The following is a 17,119-nucleotide window of genomic DNA, read 5'->3' on the forward strand; positions in this document are numbered from 1 at the left end:
ATCAAATTAGCCATTAATAGGCACCTGCATGCATACCTTGCTTTACTTTATTGTGCTTCACAGATGTTTTGTGTTTTACAAATTGAAGGCAAGACCCTCCATCAGCAAAAAGCTTATGACTAACTTTATTATTAGGGTTCGCTTCACTGTGCTGGTCTGGAACTGAATCCGCAAGATTTCTGAGGTATGCCTGTATCAGGTCCATGAAGCTATACTGGGTGCTTTATATATATAACCTCCATAACATCCCTTTGAAGTAAGTATTAGCATTACCATTTCAGCCGAGGAAACTGCACCCTAGGGGAAGTCCCACAGTTACCGTGTTTCCCCGAAAGTAAGACCTAGCTGGACCATCAGCTCTAATGCATTTTTTGGAGCAAAATTTAACATAAGATCCAGTCTTATTTTACTGTAAGACTGGGTCTTATGTTAATTTTTGCTTCAAGAATTGCATTAGAGCTGATGGTCCAGCTAGGTTTTATTTTTGGGGTAACATGGTAGTGAGGGGCAGAGCTGGAGTTTGGACTCAGGCACTGTTGATACCTAAGTCCCCTCAACTTTAAACTTCTCTGTCCCTCCCATCTGTAGGTCTCCGAACTGACTACACACATCCTGGGGACATCCGCGAGCACGCTCACACAACTCAATCACCTGAGCAAACTGAATAGAAGACTCCCTCATGTCAGGCTGGAACCTAATGGTTCCTGGCACCGGGCACTGGTTTAATAAATTAATCAAGGAGGGCAACGGCTTCTTAACCCTGGACCTCCCTCTGCTTTCTCTATGCCTGAAATCATGTACTTTTCATCAAGGACTGCCGGTTTAGACAAGCCCTGGCTCTGAGGGGTCTAAAGTCGGGAAAAGTGCAACACCCTGTGGGCTTACAAGCTGCAGCAGCTGTGGTCCTCCTGGCAGCCGAGGGTACCCATTATCCACCTTGCATGTCCTGACTTTGCCTGTGACATGTCTGAGGCCCCAAGGGTCATCTTGCCTCAGCTACCCCAGTGCCAACCCCACAATCCTTTCCTTCTCACCCACTTAGGCCTGGAAACTGTTGCCTCAGTTGCAGCCCCTGTAGCTCCAGGGCAGGAACTGGGCCAGAGTTCTGAGGCTGAGCTTGAAGGAGAGTAATTTGGGTCAGCCCCTTGGCCAGGTTCCCCAGCTGCCAGGGGGATACCTTGTGAATGTTCTTGGAAGAGGAAGGAGGTTGGAGCCTGTCCTGAGAACTGGAGCCTGGGAGATTCGAGGGAGTGTCTCTTCCTCCCAGGGACAGCCCTGGCCCTCTCCAACTTTCACACCAGTAGCCATCCATCTCCACCCCAGGTATTCAACCTCCGTCTTCCCTCTCACCTCGGGGCTAGGCACAAACAGTCAAACATGAGTTATTTCTGATTTTATTTATAATATAAAAATGTTCAAGTGTCAACAGTCAGGTGTTTGGACATTTCAGGGCAGGATTCCCATTTGTTTGGGATATTTTTTTAAACAATTATCTTTTTGACAAATTAGCAGTGGACCCAGTTTTGGGGGGTGGGGAGGACAGGACTGGAGAGGGAGTGGAAGTCATAGATGGGTTGGGGGCTGGGAGTCAGGCTGTGAGAAGGAAATGGTGTTACGTTATTGCTAAAAGGGGAATCAAATACACTGTCAAGTGGCTCTTCTCGGTCCCAGCGTGACCATGCATCCAATCTAAAGAATCTGAAATGCAAAGGACATGCAGGCGTAAAATAGAAAAGACGACCTGTAAACGAAGGTGCTGCAGAGGACGGAGGGGCGTCCTGGAGGCCATGGGGGAGGAGGAGCCGCAAACGTTGGGGCCCTGGCAGAGCTGCCTCCTCCCTGGGGCAGGGGCTGTTGGGAAGACCTGGCTCTCAGTGCCTCCCCCCTTAGCAGCTGTGAGGAGCGGGGAGGCCCCCTCCCCATTCAGGTTGCTGTCGCTGGGCCTTAGTCTCCCCCTGGACGTGACCTGATCTCAACTCTAGTTCCAAGCCTAGGATCCCTGCCCTCTCTTCACGGGGTCCGGGACTCAAGATCCTACAAGAGGGCAAAGCTACTCTTGTCCTCCTTTCCGTCCTCAGGGCCAATCTGTCACCGCTCCGCACCTGGCCCACCTCCCCCCAGAACGCTGCAGCCTCTTCTCTGCCCGGTTTCTCACCCCCCCGCCAGCTCGGGATCCTACATTTCCCCTACCCCCAACCCACAACCCAGACTTCTCTCCAGGAGCTCCAGATTAGCGTACAGCAAAAGGCACCACAATATAGGTTTCTATTAAAGAGTCAAAAAATTGGCCCATCTCTCTTTTTTTTGTTGTTTCTTTTTTTTTCCGAAGCTGTAAATCAGGATGTTACATATAAATAGTTTCCCTATAAAAACGTCTTTGCCGTTAGCTAGTATTATAAGACAATTTTTGCTAAAATGAAAATAAAACATTTTGTTATACCTTTTTCCTTTTATAGAAAATAAAAATATTTTTATTTCTTTTTTCCTCCTCTCTCCAGTCGGTGGTCTCTGTTTTCTTTAAAGACAGGGGTGGCGGGGGCGGCAGGACCTAGAGGGGCGCCGAGTCCTGCGTGGCCCGCGGGGGCGGCCCGCGGCTGTGTCTGCTGCTGGCCCGCGTGCTGTGGCTGTCCAGGGAGTAGTAAGTCCTGCTGTCGGCCGCCCCGCACAGCGGCGGCGAGTCCGAGCGCAGCGCCTCGTGCCCCGCGCGCAGGCCGAGGAAGGGTGTGCTCTCGGCCGCCAGCGCCCCGTCCGCGTCGTCCGCGTCGTCGTCCGACGCCGAGGCCGAGCCGCCTCCCGAGCCGCTGCTCAACGACAGCGAGTCCCGCGTCGCGCGTGCGCGCTGCGCCGCCAGCCCGTTGAGGCGCGAGCGGCGCCAGCGCCGGGGCCCCGCCGACGTCCTGCGGGACGCGCCGCGGGCGCGCGGCCGCGGCGGCGGCGGGGGCGCGCACTCCTGTGTTGTCTCGTACTCGTCGTCCTCCGGGATGCGGAAGGGGCTGGCGGGCAGGCTGCCCAGGCTGCCGCCCAGCGCGCAGGCGCCACGCCGCGGCCCCGGCCCCGGCCCCGCCGCAGGGTAGTAGTAGCTGTCGTAGTTGCGCTGCATGTCCGCGCCGGGCCCTGGGCCTGGGGGCGCCGGGTGCCGCAGGAGCGGCTGCTGCTCCGCCAGGCGGTAGCTGATGGGCGCGGCTGGCGGCAGCGACACGGCGTGCGCCGAGTTGGGGGACGTGATCTCGAAAGTCGGCACCTGCGTGGCCAGCGAGTAGTGGAAGTCCACAGGAGAGAGGCGCGCGGGCGTGGTCAGGGCCGACACATACCTGTAGGGAGAGGCAGAGGCGTGGGCCGGGGTCGGGGGGAACCCGATAAAAAGAGAAAAGCAATGGTCTTGCCTTAGATTAGGCCTGCAAGAACCGTGGTGTTAATCCTCAGTGACCTTACGCAATTTCCTTAACCTTTCCGAGCCTCAGTTTCCTCACGGGTTAAGCGGGGATAACCACAGTGCTCCTTCCATAGTATTGTTGGGACAAGTCCATAGATGTATCAGTGGGATGCCATAGCCCAGTGCAGTGCCTGCCTGACCCAGGATAAGCCTCCGTGAATGGTTCTTCGCTGTGGGGATGCTCAGTCATTGGTATTGCTTAATGGTTACTTTGGGTCAGGCTTAGGCTGGGGCATTTGATTCTTCACAGTAATTCGTCAAATACGGTAATTCTTTAAGACCCTTACGTTAGTCCCATATTACAGTGAGGAAACTGACTCAGAACATTTAAGTCACTCAAGGTTCACACAGCCAGCAAGTGGTGGAGCTGGGATTTGAACAGAGGCCAGGCAGAAACCAGGACTTATACTGCCCGATTCCAAAAGCCACTAGTCCCCATTCAGCCACGCCTGTGTCTTGGACTCACTGTTCCTGCAGGGACAAGTTCATCCCGTGGCTGATGACTTCACTATAGGAACTACTCCTGCTTAGATTGAAGCTAAAGGCAGCCTCAGGGAAGTGACTGCTCACACATCAGGCAGGGTCCTTAGCTCAGGGCTGATAATTACCAACATTCCACCAAAGTGTCTCTGCTTAGGGCTAAAGACCACCAGTGCCAACAAAAGTTTGCCCTTGCTAATATCTCCCAATCTGGGTCCCAGGCACCTGTCTCTTTTCTTTCTCTACATCGCCTTGCTGAAGTTCATCAGCCTCTTGCCCAACCATTGTCCACCTTAGTACAGGGACCACCCACTTCCATACCTCTCTTCCAAACTGTAGAGCTGGCACTTCACTGCTCTCCGGAGTCCCCATTACTCTCTTTCTGAATCACCTGACAGGCTCTCTTCCCTCTCCCACATGCACATCCAATTAACCACCAAGTCATATCCATTCCCCCTCTCCTAGAGTCACCCTCTGCCCTGCGCCTAGTAGTTCACTGGTCATTTTCCCACCCCAGGCCTCTCATCCTTCCCTCTATTCAGTTCCCAGAGCAATCTTTGAAAGTCACGGTTCTGCTTACCCACCCGGGGCCCTCCTCCTAAGCAGAAGTCCAGGACTATCAGCCATCTATTTGGCCCCAGCCTGCCTGTTCAGGCCCAGCTCCTCTCCTCACAGCTCACTCTGCTCCAGGTACCTCACCAGCACCTCACCTCTGCTGGCACTTGAAGATGTTCCCCTTGCCTGGAATGCTTTCCCTGTCTCCCTACCTCTCAACAATGAAGGAGTCCTACTGCTATTGATAATAATAGCTATGCCTAGTGAGCACCCGCTCCGTGCCAGATGGGATGCAAAAAGCTTTGTGCACGTGAGTTCTGGTACCTGTCACAAGAACCATAATGATAGACGTTGTCTTCCCTGTTCTACAGTGAAGGAAACAAAGGCACGAAGGTGACCAACCTGCCCCAAATTACACAGGTGGTGGAGCTAGGCTTGGAAATGTTGGTCTTGGAAAACCTGGCTGCTTCCCAGAGCCTGCAGTCACACTGGTTCTCTCTGCCCTGGTGGGGTGTCCTGTGCTTAGCACTTTCCATAGGCAGTGGTGAGCTCCAGGGGTTTGAGCCCATGGCTGGGAACTCCTCGGGAGCAAGGACAAGGCAGACCATCTCTGGGCCCCCAGGCAGGCCTGCCCAGCACAGGGCCGGCATGCAGTAGGCTGAGTTGAGGGTGGGAGAATACTTGCTCCTCTCGCTCCACTCCAGCCCAGAGATCCTGGTTCTCTGCGCCTTGCTCTGCTCTCCTCCCGTACACCCCCCTTGCCAAGGGCCACTTGACTCCTGGCTTGGAGTCAGGAAAGAAGGGGAGTTTTCTTGTTTTCACTGCATCCATTGCTCGGGAGCCGAATGGCATTATGATCCACGGGGTCTTGTTGTTGAAACTGCCAGGGCCTGTGGTCATTCTTGGCTCGTGCCCATCCTGCACTGGTCAGTCTCCTCACAGACAACCTCCTTTCCCACCCTCCAACCTGCTCGATCTTAGTGGCTTTCTGTTCCTGCTGGGACATGGGGCCTTTAGGTAACAGCAGGGTAGAGCAACTGTACTCCCAGTTTGTTTGGGACAGCCCCTGCTTGTTCCTGATGTTCCAGGGTAATTATTAATAACATCCTCCACTACTCTCAAAAGTGTCCTAGTAGGACAATTCCATTAGATGGTCACCGCACCCAGGGCCCACAGTCCCAATCTATCGTTAACATGCTGATGACCCTAAGCAGATAACTGAACCTTTCAGGGACCTTGTTTGCACATCTGAAAAATGGGGATGAGGTTCTTTGGGGTGTCTCTGAGGTGCCCTAAAGGTCAGTCCTGGTTCAGTGGTGCCAGCTCTCTGGCCAGGGTGGGGCACAGGTCATGGGGTAGGAACTGACCTCTCGCTGTGTGGGGAGTCACGCAGGGAATCTATGGAGTCGTGGTAAGGTGGCACGGTGGCCCTGCGCTGCTCTTCCAGGCTGTAGGCTGCTGCCCGCCGTGCCCGGGCCTCCACGCATGCTGGGCTGTTGCATTTGCTGGTGCCCACTGATGACAGCATGATGCCCGACTGGGAGTCAGAGGTCAGGCTCTCAGAACGTTCCAGGCTCCATGTGTGGCTCTCATGCCTGGAGAAATCAGGAGGGGTTGGGGTGAGGTGGGTAGTCAGGAAGGAACAGGGCAGCCCAGCAGGTGTGGTCCCAGGCCCACCCCCTCCCTGGTTCTTTATTCCATCTCAGGCTCCCTCAGCTCCCTGCCCTTTTCCACACTGGGCTGATGTATAGTATCACAAATACCCAACCCCGACACAGGGAGACGGAGGGCTGGGGTCCTGTGGATGGGTGAGCTGCAATGTGCAAAGGCCTCTTCCTTTCCTCCCTGCAACCAATCCCCACTCTAGCCTAGGCCAAGGGCCCCTTGCCTGGGACCCTTCCACTTCCAGGGTCCTTAGCCACCTACCTCAGGAGCCCAGCCCCAGTGGCTTGCCTATGCCATGCTGGTCCCCAGGGAAGAAAGGGGCCAATCATGTTATTTCTGGGCTGTGTGAGCCTTGTACTTGTGTGGACAGGCCTCTCCACCTCGGGTGAGAAGGAGGCCCTCCTTCTCTCCTGTGGGCAAACCCAGGAGAGGGTATCAAATAGCTCTGGGCCTTTGAGTGAGTAGGCACTTTATGCCAGAGAGGGTGGTGCTAATGAGTTTCAAACACAACTTAGCATCAGGTGGGAGCACAGTGATGCTGCTTCTTCTCTGGGGCTGGTTTAGACTGGACAAGGGAATCTGGTCCCCTGAGCATTTGGATGAATGTTTGGGGGTGGGCGCTGGTTTCAAGCCCCCTACTTCCATCCTCCCACTCAGAGGGACCCTCAATACAGAGCCTGGCTGGGGATTTCTCTGTGTGTCAGCAGGCAGGTGTGTGATGCGTGTCTTCTCTCTCTGTGGGTGTGGGTATAGAAGTCTGCACGTCTATGTGGGGTCTTGGTGGTGCCCACCTGTGGCTGGAGGTGGGCGTGGCTGTGGAGCAGTGGTGAGACGGAGAACAGGAGTGGCTCCCAGAGAAGGTGGTCTCGGTTTCCCTCCTGATGACGTGGTCTGTGGCTGGAACGTTCTTGGAGATATACTGGAACAGAGAGTTCGGCAGGAGTTAGTGATTGGTGACTGAGTCAGCCCTCCTTTCTGGTGGGGATGAGGAAGTGAGGCACTAAGCTCCAGGTTGGGAGGGGGTCCACTGGATAAGTGACTCGGTTTTGGGGCAGTGATGGCCCCGGCAAATCACCCCCCTGCCCTTCCTTAAAGAAGTGGGCAAAGCAAGACCACTTATTCTGGTGAGGCAAGGCAAGGCTGAGCATGGGAAGGGCTGGCTGCTACCCTGGTCCATCCTTCAGGGGCACGAGAAGGCTGGCTCTATAGCCAGGGCTCAGAGGGGGACCCAGAAATACCACCACTCACGTCTGCCATCTGGATCTCCTCAGGGTCCAGCCGGGGGTGGCTGGGCCCGTTGGCCAGGCTCCGGTTCTGGTGGGCTGGGCACATGTTCTGCCGGAGGTGGTTGTGCACCTGCTTCCGCTGTTTTCTGCACAGGGGAAGGGTGCATTAGCTTGGCACGCCCCCACACAATGGATGAACTTCCCTGGCTGCCCCTCTGGGGGCACCAGTCCCCTCTACCTGCACTGCTGTGGCAGTCTCCTGCTCTTTGTGCTCCGGCTGCCCTGAGCCTGGACCCCCTCCAATCTGCCCCCAGCCTAAATTCAGCAGGACATGAATGTAGTGGTAATGAGCTTTGGCTCTGCTGAGACAGCAGCACTCTACTACTTTCTAGCTGTGTAACCCTGGGCAAGTTGCTTAAACTTTCCATGATTTACTTTCCTCATCTGTAAAATGGGGTGATCATTCACTCATCCCAAGGACCCCTGGGCACTAAGAGTAAATAAAATATCTACTGGCCCCTCACTCATTCATTTATTTGGTGTTTCATTGGCTTTTTACTATGTGCCAGACGCTGTTTTGGGGCAGAAGAAGATAGACACAGCCCTCTTGGAGCTTGCAGGTCAGTAGGGGAAGCTGATGATTAGCATATAAACAAATATGTGAACCAGAAACTTGCAGCAAAGTGTTAGGAAGAATATAAAGCAGGGTGCTGTGCTCAGGGAGTCGACATCTATAGGGCTGCTTTACTTTGACATAATAAATACTTATTACATTTGTTTTGTAATCAACAAGTCCCATCATGTCACTCCCCTGTTTAAAATCCTTCCTCGGTCCTCAGTTCCTGTTTCTTTTCCCAGCCCTGTGTCTCACTGGCCTCTCCCCACCCCAGCTTGCTGCATGGGAGGGCTTGTTTCTGATCCTCCACTGTGCCTGGCCTCTCTGGCCTCTGGGCCTTTGCACATCCTGTTGCATCCAACTGGAACATTCTCTGCCTCTTCACCTGTTACTCCTCACCATCTCTCAGGCCTAGCCTAAATGCTCCTCCTCAGGGAAACCCTTCCTGCCCTCTAGTCGAGGTTAGGCACTGGGAAATGTGTCTTGTGACCTTTGTGCTTAGAGCACAGGTCATGTGCCTGATTTAGGGCTTGGGGCCCAGCAGGTATTGAATGAAAGTTTCTTGAGAAAATGAGTAAGTGCAGTCGGGGTTAGAACAGGATGCTTGCTTTCCCCCCAAAGTCTCGGCCTCAATTTTCCCACTTGGGCCCAGTTTCCGCTTATGGAATCCCTGATCCCCTTCCATACCTCCCTTTGACTTCCTGATCTTGGACTCATCTGGAACAGGACTGGCAGGGCCTTCGATCCCATAGATCGGGATAGCAGGAGTCAAGACCCAGGGACTAAGTCCCACAAATTGTGGCTGTGCCCAGGCTCTTGCTCTCCAGTTAAGAACAGATATGATAAACCTATCATTTTTCTGTACTACATCATTCTACAACCCAACACCTTCAGGATAAACCCAACCTCCCTATCTTGGCACTTGAGGCCAATGGTGCCCTCTGGGTTCCAACTGTTTAATTTTGACCCTAGCCCTTTGCCTCAACTAGAGTGGTTGCTAGTTGCTGGTTTCTGCTTATTATCTAGGAACACAGCTGACCTTTTCCTGCATTTGTTTTTCAGCTTCCACTATTCTAGTGGAACGGCCCAGACTCCTTTCTGCTCCTTTCTTCCCCTTGCCCCGAGGTTCTGCCCCCGCATTTCCTCTGCCCAGGGGTGGCCGAACCCCACCTTCTCTGTGTTCTTACCTGCACTGCTCCTAGGTGGGACCAGGCAGTGCCTTGTGAGGTCTCTTTTTGCTCTGGGAATGTACCCCTTCCTCTCTATGCTTCCCCACTCGCAGCACTGCCCCAGTGCCTGCCTACTCCACAGGGCAGATGCCCCCTGACAGTACCCTCTGAGGTACATACTCGGATCATTCCCGTTTTACAGGTGAGGACTCAGAGAGGTGCATCGGTTTGCTCAGGGTCACGTGGGAAATGGCATAGCTGGATTCAAACCCAGACCTGTCTTCTTCCAATACCTATGCTCATGACCATTCCTGTTCAGTCCTCTGGGGCCTGTCCCTGCCACCCTCTGCCCCTGCCTGTTGGCCCAGCCCTCTGGCCCCACACCAGCAGGCAGTTGAGGCAATAGGAAGGTGTGTGTGTGGGGGGCGGGGGGCTAGGCCGGGCATGACGCTAGGGGCTGGGGAGGAGAGCCCGGCCTTACAAAAGCCATCGTAGAGGCCCCCCCTTGGCGTGGCCTGCCCGCGGCCTCAGTGCCTGACACTTACTTGGTTTTGCAGTAGGCAACCACACAGACGATGCCCACGACCAGCAGAGCCACACAGATGCCGGTTATAGTCAGGACCCTCTTCTGGTACAGCTCCTCAGCTTCTGCAGAGGCAGGGGATGTGAGGGGGCCAGGCGGGAAGTGGACCTCAGGGACAGTGGTGCAGAGACCCCCCCCCCCCCCCGCCCCCAAAACTTTGGGCTCCCTCCGGCTCAGCTCCTGCCCAGCTCGCTCCCCTCTTTCTGTCCCCGGCATCCTCCTCCCTCCTGCCCGCTCCTGGATTGCTTTCTGCTCCCCCGAACTCCACCCATCCGTGGATCTGGGCACAAGTGACTACACCCAAGTTCACCTTCCCAAACCCCATGCCCTGCTGTGGGCATGTGAGTGGAAAATGTAAAGGGATGGGGGATGGAGGCGAAGTTCCCAAGGCCATAGAGGAGGGCAACCCAGCTCGGCCAGCAACCCTGCCCTGCCCAACTATGGCCTGGTGGCTGCAAAGGACCTTGATGGGCTGGGGGGAGCTGTTCTTCATGGTGGTGAACATGGTAGCCCTGGGCAGAGGCCTGGCTTGCCACTGTAGCTTCTCAAAGGCTTGTTCTGGGCTGGTGGGGACAGGACATCAGACCCAGACGCTGGATTTAGGAGGGATGCCAGGGCTAGGAGCAGGGACGGCGCCGACCAGGCTCACGGCTGGGGCCACGGGGAGAAAGCCTTCATTTATCCCTGCAGCCTGGTCAGCCCTCCCCACCTCTGCCTGTGAGAAGCCCACGTGTGGCGGCACCGCCCCTTGACATCTAGGACAGTCCTTGTGCTCCAGGTACAGCCCCACACTTTCTGAGGAGCTGACCTAGGCTGGGCCTTAAAGCCCTCAAAAAGACCGGGCTAGGCTCTCACCTCCCACTTCTTGGTGGAGCACCCCCTACCCTTTTAGAACAGAGAAAGCTAGGAGGAAGAAAAGGAACAAGGTGACAGCACCAGCCGTAGTCTAGGCATACAGTCTAGACACCCACTCCTGCCCCAACTCGCACCTGCTGGCTGGCCCCTCCACATTGCTCTCCTCCCATAGTGCAGGGATAAGTGGAGGCTGGACCCCAATCCCTTGGGGAGCCCCGGGAAATGTCGCTAAGCCCTCGGGCTTGCTGAACCTCCTGTGGCAAAGGTATACCCACCAGCAAACACCTGGGGGAACAAGTCCTCCAGACACACACCCTGTGGGGCTACACCTATCTGATATACAGACAGGCCCCTTCAAAAGGTGCATTCACACACACATCTAGAATACATGTGCACACACATGTGCGTGCGATGGCCACAGAAACACAACCATGTGGAGTCTTGAACAAACAGCCCTCTACCTCTGGCCCCCAGCTCGAGGCTGTGTGGTTCATGGCCTTCCTGCCTCCAGTTCTCATCCCGTCCATCCCTCAGTCCTCTCTAGTCAGACATCTGTGTCTGTCACTCCTCTGAGACCACTCCGGTCATGGGCACTGACAACCTCAGCTGACTCCCCCTGCTGGACACACTCCCGTTCTCTTCAGGGTTCCTCCTACCTGGCTGATGGCTCTGGCTCATTGCTGCTTCCTCCTCTTCTATGCGGACTCCTGGACAGAAGGACCCAGAGCTCTCAGGCTTCTTTCTTTTCTCCACCTGTTCTCTCTCCCTTTATGATCTTACCCAGACTCAGAGTCTAAATGCCATTGGTATGCAGCTGACTCTCAAATTTATATCTCCTGCCCTGACTTCTCCCTCAGGTCCAGACTCCTACATCCAACGGCCGTGGCCCTACACAAACACTGGTCCCCGCCCTCTTTCCAAACCTGCTTCTAGTGCTTTACATTTCTTCAGTGGCATCACCACCTTTCTTGGTTGCTCAGCCCCCAAACCTTGGAGTCACTCCTGATCACTGTCTTCCTTTCTATCTACCCTGGTAGCTGATAATTCAGCACGTCCTCTTAGTGCTACCTCCCAAGAAGATCCTGGGTCTGCCTACTTCTATCCATTTCCACTGCTTCCAGCTTAGTTCAAGGTGATGCCAGCTGTCCAGATGATCTTCTAACTAGTTTCTCTGCTTCCACTCCTCACCCTGCCCCCAACCCAAAAACCATATTGATTTACAAACATAAAGCAGACCATTTTACCCCCTGTTTAAAAACTCTCAATAGCTTCCCACTGCAACTTGAACACAACCCAAAGCCTTACCATGGCCTACAAGGCCCCGGATGACCAGGCCCCAGCCTTCCTCTTAGATCTCATCTGCAGTCCTCTTCCCCATGTCTGCTGTGCTCCAGAGTTGCTGGCAGTCTTTCCTTCCATTGAATGGAGCAAGCCCACTCCACCACACCATCCCTGACCTGTCTCAAACACTCTCCCCCGACTATTTGCAGGGCTGGCTACTTTTTCATGTCACTAAATGCCACCTCATTGGACACGCCTTCCCTGACCACTTAGCTAAAGTAGCTCCCACTCCAGCTAGATGCTATCCCATTACCTTCTTTTATTTTCTGGGTAGCACTTACCACCACCTGATAGCTTTCCTGTTTGTTGTCTGTCTCACCCTGCGCATCTGAGCGCCAGGAGGGCAGGGACTCTGTACCGGATTGCCAGACTCTGGCGAATTGCAGGGTTCAGCAGGTGTTTGTTGAGTTAGTGAGTGAATGAACGCACAGACCACCATGACAGACAGACACATATTCACATAGGCTCACCCTCACCTCCCCACCCTCACAGTTCCAACTGCACAGGGCTCAACCCTTAACACAAAGGTATTTCACTGCGCCCCTCCATGCACTTACATCCCTCACTGAGAGACCTAACAAGGTATAAACACTTATAAACACTTTCACTACCACCCCAACATACACTCCTACAGATTCACCTCTGTGCACCTTGCCACCACCACCGTCACCACCTAGGTCCAGCCTCTGTCCTCCCCACCCTGTCATAGTCAACAGACAGACATGTTCTCACACACAGACTTTTAGCTCTAGTTTCTACTAAGAACAGCTGATAGGGGCTGGGTGGTGGGGACACTGGGGCCTCCCCAAACCTGCCACGAGAACAGCCTTTTCATGGCTGTAGGCTCCACATCACATCTGAGGTCTGATCCCACTGAAGCCTTGGCCCCTCAGAGCCCCTCCATTTCTCCTGCTGTAATACATCTGGACACGAGGCAGGATGAAGCCTCCAGCACAAACCAGAGAGCTGGGCAGACTGACCCCTCAAAGTCCCTTTCCATCCAAGGCATTTTCCAGGGGCCAGAAGGCAGGAGTGGGAGGGAGGTAAGGTTCTCCACTGGGGGAGCAGGAGGGCAGGCAGTAGAGGCCAGCCCACCCTAGACTCTTGCTTACAGATGAACACGCGTGCCATCGTGGGGACAGATCATGGAGGGAGTGACAGCCTCAAGCAGATGGCAAAGCCTGGCAGATAGACCCAGGGCAGGGGGCAGAGACAAACGACGTTCTCAGCCACCAGTCTGGTGCAGAATGAAAAGCAATGGAGATGGAAATGGGAGAAGGAAGGAGGATTAAAGTTAAATGGAAAGTGCTGCCTCTCTGTACAACTCTCCAAACCAGGATGCCGTGGCTTCCGGACACCGGCTCCCTGAGGGGCCTGTCTTTCTAGTCTGGCTGACCCACTGGACTGCACGGAGCTCAGGAGGCCCCTCCTCTCAGAGGCCTCCTATCAATTGGCCCCAGGCAAGGGGCACTGCCATACACTGGGGGCACAGTCTGAACCACAGGGTACCCTGCCGTTCACGAGCTCCCCTTGTCTCCCCAAATAGGACATCTGGATGGAGTTGGGAGATTTTTGGAATTCTCTCTTCCATGTTTTAGAAAGGAAGCCAAACATCCAGCACACGTGGTGTCAGAGGCTGCAGAGAGGGGCTGTGTGGATCGCACTGAGTGATAAATGAAGGCTCCGTACCCTTTAGTTCAAATCCAAGGTGCTCTGGCAGTGCAGAAGAGAGGAGGGTCAGAGAGGGGAAGGGATGGAGGGAGAGATACAGAGAGAGATGGGGGAGGACGAGGGCAGGAGAGAGAGAGAGAGAAACGTTGGTCAGGATTCTTCAGACACCAGCAGCCAGCCTGTGAGGTGAAAGCAGGTTAGTGGTGTCCCCACCCGGCTTCCTGAACCCCTTCCCTGGCACCCCGTTCCCAAGAGCCCCTGAGAGGGGTGGAGAAAGGAAATGTTAGGATCAACAGGCAGGGCAGGCTCTTTAGAGATGAGCTGTGGGGTTAGTACCTGGTGGGAGGCAGAGGCGCAAGAGTCAGTTGGCATATGTCCCCAGGGAGGAAAGGTGAGTGGGGACAGGGGTCCAGAGTCCCCATTCTCCCCCTCCCAACTCCAGTGCCAGGTCTTTGGCACTTTCAAGCCCCTCCAGGAGATGGCTTGCTCAGCCCCGAGTTCATTCATGGGCCCTGTTTTCTGTTCGCAACAAGAATGCAAGGTACCCAGACTGACCCCCTGTCCCTGTCCTGCCCTCACCGGCTTAGCTGGCCTGCCCATCTACTAGGAGCCTGGGCATGGGGACTCAGAGTTTGTGGGAACAGAACTGGGGAGAGGAGGAGGCTCCAGGTGGCAGATCACATCTCCACTTGACACCCCCAACACTCTAGAAGCCTATAGGGGCTAGGCTTTGGGGTCTAAGCCTGATTTCACGACTTAGCAAAGCAAACTGCAACTCTGAGAGACAAGTGAGTTCACCGTGGAACACGTGTACCCCTTAAACGTTGGTCCAGTTGTACTCTTTAAAGTAGGATCATGTTGAAATGTGCAATTTCAAGATCCTTTGAGGTAGACGCTCAGGCCTGCCCAAGGATGTGGCTCCAAGCATATCCAGCCTATCTAGCTCTGAGTCTCTTATCTGTTAAATGGGAGCCAGGCCTGACCATGGCATCTCTGGGTGGTTTGCAACTTGGCTGTGCTTCAGAGTCACCCAGACCAATGGCATCAGGGTCTGGGGTGGGAGCCCAGAAATCTCAACAGCGTTTTTGGAAAGCTCACCAACCATTCCAGTGTAGCGGCCAGTACCTGTCCTGAGGACTTGAGGCTCAGTTCTGTCTCTAATTTGCTGTGTGGGTGTGGGCAAGTCATAGTCTTTGTCTGCTCGTCTGTCAAAAGTGCCTACGGACAGCGAGGGGAAGACGTGAGCAGGCCGGGGCAGTGTGCGGCTTAGCACAGGCGCAGGGCCCACGGCACGGCCTCCCCACATGCACACAGTAAGCTCCGCGAGATTGGGGAGCAGATGAGCTTGTGTTCTGATGTTCTCGTCTCCTGTACAGGAAGGAGAACATGGGGACATCAGTAGGAAGTCCTGTGCATTGTCCGTACCTGGATCTCTTTCTGCTTCCTCATAGAGATTCCAGAGGGTTCTGCAGGTGGAATAGGGTGGGAGTGCAGGGTGGCTCTGAGCCAGGGACCAAGATGGCTCTGACTGAAAGAGTCTTGAGGAAGATCCTGGGCTCTAACCCCCAGTTCCAAGCAGAGACCACACCTTGAAGCATGAACCTCAGTCCTTCCAAACACAAACCCTTCTATGCTTTCCTATTAAATGTGAGGTTCGGAGAGATCTCAAATGTGGTTTCTTTGCAGTCTTTCTCTTACTGCTTGGAGTAGGAGTCTCCATAAGCACAGTGAGTCCTCTCCTCTCCCAGGCCTCCCGGGGCTGGCCAGCTGTGCTAAGCAGACAGTACAACCTTGAAAAAGTCAAAGAGGCAACTTTCCCTGAGTAGTTAAACCTGTTGTCCTAGGGACCCTCCAGGCAGCTCGAGAGAGCTCACATTGTTTGGCTATCTCATCATGCCCCCTGAGAGAGAACAGCCCAGCTTGACCCGGGACGCTGAGAGGACTGTGGTTCCTCGCTTGTCTGGGCCCCACTTATGATTGCTGTTGTATTACATGGGGCCCAGTGGTGCTAGGACACTTTCCCAAGGTCACACAGCGCATTAGGAGGCAGAAGGGAGACTTGAAACAGGTCTCCAGTTTCTTGGGGCTAAGCCATGGCTATTCCTGCCCATTGAGTCTCTGGGCAGGCCTGACTGGCTAGTCCTGAGGACGACAACTGTCTGGAGAAGTGAGCAGGGCTCCCAAAACCACTTAAGAGTTTTCTTCCACATCATTCCTTTGGGAAACAAGTAGTGGCTCTAGCAGCAGCTTCTGAGCATCCTGACTGTCCTCCTCCTTAGTTAAAAGCCACTATTGTTTAGGAGGACGAGTGGGGGCTGGCAGGACTGATGATGTCACTGAGGGCTTGGCCAGTCACTAGGACGGCAGCCCTGCTTCCCTTTCACTGGAGATGGATTCTGAGGGGCCTGTGGCTATCTCTGCCCCAGCAAAAAACACAGTCTCCTACTTACAGTGTTCACTGGCTGCCATGCAGCCAGGAGGAGTGGCACCACTGAGCCACAGACAGGTCGCATTGAGTAGAAATTTCATATTGACTAGTAACCATGGCAACCTGATGTGGGACTCCCAACAAGGGCAGGATTAGCAGACCATATGCCAAGTCCTCATCCTAGACCTGTCCTATGATACGCAGCCACAGGTGCCTGGACAAACGAGGCCATGATGTGGGCTCTGGAGCATATGTGTTTGTGCAGGTGTGAGCACGTGTGTGTGTTTACACATGTATGAATACATACTTGTGTTCATGTCTGAAGGTGTGTGTGCTCTTTTATATGGGGTGGGATGTATAGATGCACAAGCTTTGTCTCTTGGGAAGTGGAGGGGCTGTCGGTGGAAGAAGGAAAAGCTTCAAAGTGCTATTGTGGTCACAGGCTCTGTGTTCCATGGCCTCTGCAAAAGGTAAACTGGTCTAGAGGCTGTCTGGGCAGAGGGATAAGGTCAGATACTGTGCTCAGGATATGCTGGAAGTCAGCCTCCAGGGGGCTGATGCTGGCCCTTCTGCCTAAATTGGACTCAAACAGCCATGGCAGGCTCTTTGCTAAGCCCTTCATACACGTCACTTTATTTCATCCTCACAGCAACCTTACAGGCAGAAATATTATTTCCCCATTTTACAGATGTGAAAACAAACTCAGAGAGGTTAAGTGGGGCCCCAGAATTAGTAAACTCAGTAGCTGGCATTTTTATTCAGGTCTATCTGAATCCAAAACCTGAACACTTAAGCTAGCATTTTCCACTATCTTTTCAATAATGATCTGTTTGAATAGGACATAAAGTGCTCTGGGCAAAGTGCTTGAAAAGCATCAATCTTTTACCCAAAGGTAACAGCACTGAACCTGATAATACTAGGCTGGAAGGCCTGGGGATGCATTTCTAGGCTCTTTTCTGGGCTTCCGGGGCCCTGCTGACCCTTCCAGCAGATCTAAGCTGAAAGCTGAAGCAGCCCAGCTGGCAGAGAAGCTTGGCCAGTGGCCGAGTTCCAGAGACTCTGCTGCTCTGATTCAGGATGGGCTGGGACTCCCTGCC

General features: G+C 54.2%; 1 protein-coding gene across 9 annotated transcripts in view; it reads right to left on the reverse strand.

The window, feature by feature from the left end:
- Positions 1-1,378: 1,378 nt before the first annotated feature.
- The window catches only part of NRG2 (neuregulin 2), a 184,011-nt gene continuing 168,270 nt past the window's right edge, over positions 1,379-17,119 (reverse strand). For 3 of the 9 annotated variants that reach the window (XM_033096416.1, XM_033096417.1, XM_033096415.1), the window contains 7 exons: positions 13,613-13,636; positions 11,239-11,289; positions 9,690-9,792; positions 7,382-7,505; positions 6,925-7,052; positions 5,836-6,063; positions 1,379-3,311 (listed from right to left, as the gene is read on the reverse strand). In XM_033096416.1, coding sequence (XP_032952307.1) covers positions 2,549-3,311; positions 5,836-6,063; positions 6,925-7,052; positions 7,382-7,505; positions 9,690-9,792; positions 11,239-11,289; positions 13,613-13,636 — 1,421 coding nt within the window. In that variant the 3' untranslated portion in view covers positions 1,379-2,548. The remainder of the gene's footprint in view (positions 3,312-5,835; positions 6,064-6,924; positions 7,053-7,381; positions 7,506-9,689; positions 9,793-11,238; positions 11,290-13,612; positions 13,637-17,119) is intronic. The other 6 variants (XM_033096419.1, XM_033096418.1, XM_033096421.1 and 3 more) reach the window with 3 other exon arrangements.

The sequence above is a fragment of the Rhinolophus ferrumequinum genome, chromosome 24, assembly GCF_004115265.2.
Source record: "Rhinolophus ferrumequinum isolate MPI-CBG mRhiFer1 chromosome 24, mRhiFer1_v1.p, whole genome shotgun sequence".
NCBI classification, from domain to species: domain Eukaryota; kingdom Metazoa; phylum Chordata; class Mammalia; order Chiroptera; family Rhinolophidae; genus Rhinolophus; species Rhinolophus ferrumequinum.